The sequence below is a fragment of the Salmo trutta genome, chromosome 29, assembly GCF_901001165.1.
Source record: "Salmo trutta chromosome 29, fSalTru1.1, whole genome shotgun sequence".
Lineage (NCBI taxonomy): Eukaryota > Metazoa > Chordata > Actinopteri > Salmoniformes > Salmonidae > Salmo > Salmo trutta.
In genome coordinates, this window is record NC_042985.1 from 2876541 (window position 1) to 2884163 (window position 7623).

The following is a 7623-nucleotide window of genomic DNA, read 5'->3' on the forward strand; positions in this document are numbered from 1 at the left end:
AGCAGAGACAGGGGACAGGGACACATCAGTACAGCCAGCAAGAAGCAGCCATGCACCAGCATAGACAGGGGACAGGGACACATCAGTACAGCCAGCCAGTAGCAGCCATGCACCAGCAGAGACAGGGGACAGGGACACATCAGTACAGCCAGCAAGAAGCAGCCATGCACCAGCATAGACAGGGGACAGGGACACATCAGTACAGCCAGCAAGAAGCAGCCATGCACCAGCAGAGACAGGGGACAGGGACACATCAGTACAGCCAGCAAGAAGCAGCCATGCACCAGCAGAGACAGGGGACAGGGACACATCAGGACAGCCAGCCAGTAGCAGCCATGCACCAGCAGAGACAGGGGACAGGGACACATCAGTACAGCCAGCCAGTAGCAGCCATGCACCAGCAGAGACAGGGGACAGGGACACATCAGTACAGCCAGCAAGAAGCAGCCATGCACCAGCATAGACAGGGGACAGGGACACATCAGTACAGCCAGCCAGTAGCAGCCATGCACCAGCAGAGACAGGGGACAGGGACACATGAGTACAGCCAGCAAGAAGCAGCCATGCACCAGCATAGACAGGGGACAGGGACACATCAGTACAGCCAGCAAGAAGCAGCCATGCACCAGCATAGACAGGGGACAGGGACACATCAGGACAGCCAGCAAGAAGCAGCCATGCACCAGCAGAGACAGGGGACAGGGACACATCAGGACAGCCAGCAAGAAGCAGCCATGCACCAGCATAGACAGGGGACAGGGACACATCAGGACAGCCATGCACCAGCATAGACAGGGGACAGGGCAGAGGGACACAGAGCAGTACAGCCAAGCCCCATAAAAGCACCATGAAAACATTCCAGACAGAATACAGACTAGAAACAAGGGGATCTGAGGGGGGAAGAAGGGGAAACTGTTCTCATGTTAATGGCTCTACAGTGTGCTTAGACAAAGTTTGATTTATTTATTTCACCTTTATTTAACCAGGTAGGCAAGTTGAGAACAAGTTCTCATTTACAATTGCGACCTGGCCAAGATAAAGCAAAGCCGTTCGACACATACAAAAACAGAGTTACACATGGAATAAAACAAACATACAGTCAATAATACAGTAGAAAAATAAGACTATATACAATGTGAGCAAATGATGTGAGATAAGGGAGGTAAAGGCAAAAAAGCCCATGTAAAAAGTAAATACAATATAGCAAGTAAAACACTGGTATGGTAGATTTGTAGTGGAAGAAAGTGCAAAGTAGAAATAATGGGGTGCAAAGGAGCAAAATAAATAAATAAACACAGGAGGGGAAGAGGTAGTAGTTTGGGCTAAATTATAGATGGGCTATGTACAGGTGCAGTGATCTGTGAGCTGCTCTGACAGCTGGTGCTTAAAGCTAGTGAGGGAGATAAGTGTTTCCAGTTGTGGAAAGGGGAGAGAGTAACTGGCTAAAGGGAAGTATACTGTAGCAATCCAGTGCGGGGTGACCCAATGTAACCAAGAACATTTGAACATTAAAATAAAAAGTTAATCAAAATGTCAGCACGAGTTTGGAAAAGTCAATTCTGCCAGAGAAAGCTGTCAGTGTCCGGGCACCATTCTAAAACTCTGGTACGGGGGGGGGTTCCTAGACCCTCTGAGCAAATTAAGTAGCACTTCCTGTTTGTGTTACATCATAAACTATTTTTAGAGGATGGGGGAGGGGAGTTGTGCACAGAAATACACTTTAAACATAGATCAGCAGTGCCAAGCTAAGCAGGCAGAGTTAGACCACTGGGCGGGGGTAAGAGATAGGGCTGGGGTGTGAGGGTATTGGGGGAGGTTTAGGGGTGATTGTAGCCAGTCTACCTTCCTCTGTGTCTTGGTGTCCTTAGAGCCCGAGGCGTCAGGCTAGGGGGGTTGGGGAGGTAAAAGTTGAGGACAGACCAAACAAGGAACAGAGAGGAGAAGACGACAGTGTGAGAGATGAGAGCGAGAGAGAAAGTGAGAGCGAGAGAGAGAGAGCAGGAGGTACTTTAGGACAAGAGGGAATAGAGTTTTAGTGCAGCTAAAGACCGCGGACCGGGAGACAGGAGTAAAGACCGCGGACCGGCCGACAGGAGTAAAGACCGCGGACTGACAGACAGGAGTAAAGACCGCGGACCGGGAGACAGGAGTAAAGACCGCGGACCGGCCGACAGGAGTAAAGACCGCGGACCGGCCGACAGGAGTAAAGACCGCGGACCGGCCGACAGGAGTAAAGACCGCGGACCGGCCGACAGGAGTAAAGACCGCGGACCGGCCGACAGGAGTAAAGGACCGCGGACCCGGCCGACAGGAGTAAAGACCCGGCGGGACCGGAGACAGGAGTAAAGACCGCGGACCGGCCGACAGGAGTAAAGACCGCGGACTGACAGACAGGAGTAAAGACCGCGGACCGACAGACAGGAGTAAAGACCGCGGACCGGGAGACAGGAGTAAAGACCGCGGACCGACAGACAGGAGTAAAGACCGCGGACCGACAGACAGGAGTAAAGACCGCGGACCGGCCGACAGGAGTAAAGACCGCGGACCGGGAGACAGGAGTAAAGACCGCGGACCGGCCGACAGGAGTAAAGACCGCGGACCGGCCGACAGGAGTAAAGACCGCGGACCGGCCGACAGGAGTAAAGACCGCGGACCGGCCGACAGGAGTAAAGACCGCGGACCGGCCGACAGGAGTAAAGACCGCGGACCGACAGACAGGAGTAAAGACCGCGGACCGACAGACAGGAGTAAAGACCGCGGACCGGCCGACAGGAGTAAAGACCGCGGACCGGCCGACAGGAGTAAAGACCGCGGACCGGGAGACAGGAGTAAAGACCGCGGACCGGCCGACAGGAGTAAAGACCGCGGACCGGCCGACAGGAGTAAAGACCGCGGACCGGCCGACAGGAGTAAAGACCGCGGACCGGCCGACAGGAGTAAGACCGCGGACCGGCCGACAGGAGTAAAGACCGCGGACCGGCCGACAGGAGTAAAGACCGCGGACCGACAGACAGGAGTAAAGACCGCGGACTGACAGACAGGACTTCAGCAGAGATTACTAGACAGGACTTAATGACAATAACAAGAGATTGGAAGAAGATATGTGGTGGAGGTAGCTGGGTGGAGGTAACTGGGTGGTTGAGTGGAGGTAGCTGGGTGGCTGGGTGGAGGTAGCTGGGTGGAGGTAGCTGGTGGCTGGGTGGAGGTGGCTGGCTGGTGGAGTGGAAGTAGCTGGGTGGAGGTAGCTGGATGGTTGAGTGGATGTAGCTGGGTGGCTGGGTGGAGGTAGCTGGGTGGCTGGGTTGAGGTAGCTGGGTGGAGGTAGCTGGTGGCTGGGTTGAGGTAGCTGGGTGGAGGTAGCTGGGTGGCTGGGTGGAGGTAGCTGGGTGGAGGTAGCTGGGTGGTTGAGTGGAGGTAGCTGGGTGGTTGAGTGGAGGTAGCTGGGTGGTTGGGTGGAGGTAGCTGGGTGGAGGTAGCTGGGTGGTTGGGTGGAGGTAGCTGGGTGGTTGGGTGGAGGTAGCTGGGTGGTTGGGTGGAGGTAGCTGGGTGGTTGGGTGGAGGTAGCTGGGTGGTTGGGTGGAGGTAGCTGGGTGGTTGGGTGGAGGTAGCTGGGTGGTTGGGTGGATGTAGCTGGGTGGTTGGGTGGAGGTAGCTGGGGTGGTTGGGTGGAGGTAGCTGGGAGGTTGGGTGAAGGTAGCTGGGTGGTTAGGTGGAGGTAGCTGGGTGGTTAGGTGGAGGTAGCTGGGTGGTTAGGTGGAGGTAGCTGGGTGGTTAGGTGGAGGTAGCTGGGTGGTTAGGTGGAGGTAGCTGGGTGGTTAGGTGGAGGTAGCTGGGTGGTTAGGTGGAGGTAGCTGGGAGGTTGGGTGGAGGTAGCTGGGTGGTTAGGTGGAGGTAGCTGGGTGGTTAGGTGGAGGTAGCTGGGTGGTTAGGTGGAGGTAGCTGGGAGGTTGGGTGAAGGTAGCTGGGTGGTTAGGTGGAGGAACTGGGTGGGTTAGGTGGAGGTAGCTGGTGGTTAGGTGGAGGTAGCTGGTGGTTTGGTGGAGGTATCTGGCTGGTTAGGTGGAGGTAGCGGGTTGTTTAGGTGGAGGTAGCTGGGTGGTTAGGTAGAGGTAGCTGGTGGTTAGGTGGAGGTAGCTGGGTGGTTAGGTGGAGGTAGCTGGGTGGTTAGGTGGAGGTAGCTGGGTGGTTTGGTGGAGGTAGCTGGGTGGTTAGGTGGAGGTAGCTGGGTGGTTAGGTGGAGGTAGCTGGGTGGTTAGGTGGAGGTAGCTGGGTGGTTAGGTAGAGGTAGCTGGGTGGTTAGGTGGAGGTAGCTGGGTGGTTTGGTGGAGGTAGCTGGGTGGTTAGGTGGAGGTAGCTGGGTGGTTAGGTTGGTAGCTGGGTGGTTAGGTGGGGTAGCTGGGTGGTTAGGTGGAGGTAGCTGGGTGGTTAGGTGGAGGTAGCTGGGTGGTTAGGTAGAGGTAGCTGGGTGGTTAGGTGGAGGTAGCTGGGTGGTTAGGTAGAGGTAGCTGGGTGGTTAGGTGGAGGTAGCTGGGTGGTTAGGGTATAGGTAGCTGGGTGGTAAGAGGTAGCTGGGTGGGTTAGGTGGAGGTAGCTGGGTGGTTAGGTAGAGGTAGCTGGGTGGTTAGGTAGAGGTAGCTGGGTGTGGTTAGGTGGAGGTAGCTGGGTGGTTAGGTGGAGGTAGCTGGGTGGTTAGGTAGAGGTAGCTGGGTGGTTAGGTGGAGGTAGCTGGGTGGTTAGGTGGAGGTAGCTGGGTGGTTTGGTGGAGGTAGCTGGGTGGTTTGGAGGTAGCTGGGTGGTTAGGTGGAGGTAGCTGGGTGGTTAGGTGGAGGTAGCTGGGTGGTTAGGTGGAGGTAGCTGGGTGGTTAGGTGGAGGTAGCTGGGTGGTTAGGTAGAGATAGCTGGGTGGTTAGGTGGAGGTAGCTGGGTGGTTAGGTAGAGGTAGCTGGGTGGTTAGGTGGAGGTAGCTGGGTGGTTAGGTAGAGGTAGCTGGGTGGTTAGGTAGAGGTAGCTGGGTTGTTAGGTGGTAGGTGGAGGAGCGGGGTGGTCGGTAGACGGTAGCTGGGTGGTTAGGTAGGGGTAGCTGGGGTGGTTAGGTGGAGGTAGCTGGGTGGTTAGGGGGAGGTAGCTGGGTGGTTAGGTGGAGGTAGCTGGGTGGTTAGGTGGAGGTAGCTGGGTGGTTAGGTGGAGGTAGCTGGGTGGTTAGGTGGAGGGTAGCTGGGTGGTTAGGTGGAGGTAGCTGGGTGGTTAGGTGGAGGTAGCTGGTGGTTAGGTGGAGGTAGCTGGGTGGTTAGGTGGAGGTAGCTGGGTGGTTAGGTGGAGGTAGCTGGGTGGTTAGGTGGAGGTAGCTGGGAGGTTGGGTGGAGGTAGCTGGGTGGTTAGGTGGAGGTAGCTGGGTGGTTAGGTGGAGGTAGCTGGGTGGTTTGGTGGAGGTAGCTGGGTGGTTTGGTGGAGTAGCTGGGTGGTTTAGGTGGAGGTAGCTGGGTGGTTGGTGGAGGTAGCTGGGTGGTTTGGTGGAGGTAGCTGGGTGGTTAGGTGGAGGTAGCTGGGTGGTTAGGTGGAGGTAGCTGGGTGGTTAGGTGGAGGTAGCTGGGTGGTTAGGTAGGAGGTAGCTGGGTGGTTAGGTGGAGGTAGCTGGTGGTTAGGTGGAGGTAGCTGAGTGGTTTGGTGGAGGTAGCTGGGTTTAGGTGGGGTAGCTGGGGTGGTTAGTGGAGGTAGCTGTGGGTGTTAGGTGGAGGTAGCTGGGTGGTTAGGTAGAGGTAGCTGGGTGGTTAGGTGAGGTAGCTGGGTGGTTTGGTGGAGGTAGCTGGGTGGGTGGTGGAGGTAGCTGGGTGGTTTGGTGGAGGTAGCTGGGTGGTTAGGTGGAGGTAGCTGGGTGGTTAGGTGGAGGTAGCTGGGTGGTTAGGTAGAGATAGCTGGGTGGTTAGGTGGAGGTAGCTGGGTGGTTAGGTGGAGGTAGCTGGGTGGTTAGGTAGAGGTAGCTGGGTGGTTAGGTGGAGGTAGCTGGGTGGTTAGGTAGAGGTAGCTGGGTGGTTAGGTAGAGGTAGCTGGGTGGTTAGGTGGAGGTAGCTGGGTGGTTAGGTAGAGGTAGCTGGGTGGTTAGGTGGAGGTAGCTGGGTGGTTAGGTGGAGGTAGCTGGGTGGTTAGGTGGAGGTAGCTGGGTGGTTAGGTGGAGGTAGCTGGGTGGTTAGGTAGAGGTAGCTGGGTGGTGTGGCAGTGACAGGTTCTACACTGAAATCTCTGCCTCTTAAAGAGTTAAAAGGAAGAGAGGAAAGAGAGGAGGGAGAGAGATATGTTTTGGTATCCTTCCCCAGATCTGTGCCTCGACACAATCCTGTCTCGGAGCTCTATGGACAATTCTTTCAACCTCATGGCTTGGTTTTTGCTCTGACATGCACTGTCAACTGTGGGACCTTATATAGACAGGTGTGTGCCTTTCCAAATCATGTCCAATCAATTGAATTGACCACAGGTGGACTCCAATCAAGTTGTAGAAACATCAAGGATTATCAATGGAAACAGGATGCACTAGAGCTCAATTTCGAGTTTCAAAGCAAAGGGTCTGAATACTTATGTAAATAAGGTATTTTATTAATTATGTTTTTATACATTTGCATAAATAAAAAATTTAAAAAACAGTTTCCACTTCGTCATTATGGGGTATTGTGTGTAGATTGATCAGGGGGAAAAATATTTTTTTTATCAATTATAGAATAAGACTGTAACGTAACAAAATGTGGAAAAAGTCAAGGGGTCTGAATACCTTCTGAATGCACTGTATACAGTCGCCCCCATTTGAATGTTTTTTTTTCTTCCATAAGTATTTTCACAAATTCCCTTCTAGTGTACTAAAGTAGTCCAAAGGTTAATATTTGGTCCCATATTCCTAGCACACAATTAAAACATCGAGCTGGTGTGACTACAAACTTGTTGGATGCATTTTAAATTGGTTTAAGGTCGTGTTTCAGATTACGATTTTGCCCCAATAGAAACTGACTTGTGAACTACATATTGTGTCACTTGTATTGTAAATAGGAACAGAAGCTGTTTCTAAACATTTCTATATTAAATGTGGATGCTGCCACAATTATGGATAATCATGAACGAATCCTAAATAATGATGAGTGAGAAAGTTAGAGGAACACACACACACGGGGGAAAGAATGAGAAATGGAGAGGAGTCTCTCAGGAGGCATGATGTTTGACGGCGTGGAGGCGGGACTGACCTTGGTGAGGGCCGCCACCCTCTGGGCTAGCTCCGCCTCCACCTCAGGCAGAGTCTCCGCCTTCCTGATGGTCTGCTGCAGCTTCTGCTCGGCCAGCTCTAAACGCTCCTGCAGCTGCCTGTTCCTCTCCTCTGTCTGGAGATCAAACACAATCAGTCATATTAATCAATACATTACAACGGTTCCTCTCATCTGTCTGGAGATCAATACATTAATCAATACATTACAACGGTTCCTCTCCTCTGTCTGGAGATCAATACATTAATCAATGCATTACAACGGTTCCTCTCCTCTGTCTGTAGATCAATACATTAATCAATACATTACAACGGTTCCTCTCCTCTGTCTGTAGATCAATACATTAATCATGGGAACAGGCAGACCACAATATCAGAACTAG

General features: G+C 53.5%; 1 protein-coding gene across 1 annotated transcript in view; it reads right to left on the reverse strand.

Annotated features, from left to right (window-relative positions):
- Nucleotides 1-7358, reverse strand: part of LOC115166766 (liprin-alpha-1-like) — a gene marked incomplete at its 5' end in the record, with an annotated part of 51600 nt that extends 44242 nt beyond the window's left edge. Inside the window, 1 exon segment of the mRNA XM_029720544.1 lies at nt 7224-7358. Coding sequence (XP_029576404.1) covers nt 7224-7358 — 135 coding nt within the window.
- Nucleotides 7359-7623: the final 265 nt, after the last annotated feature.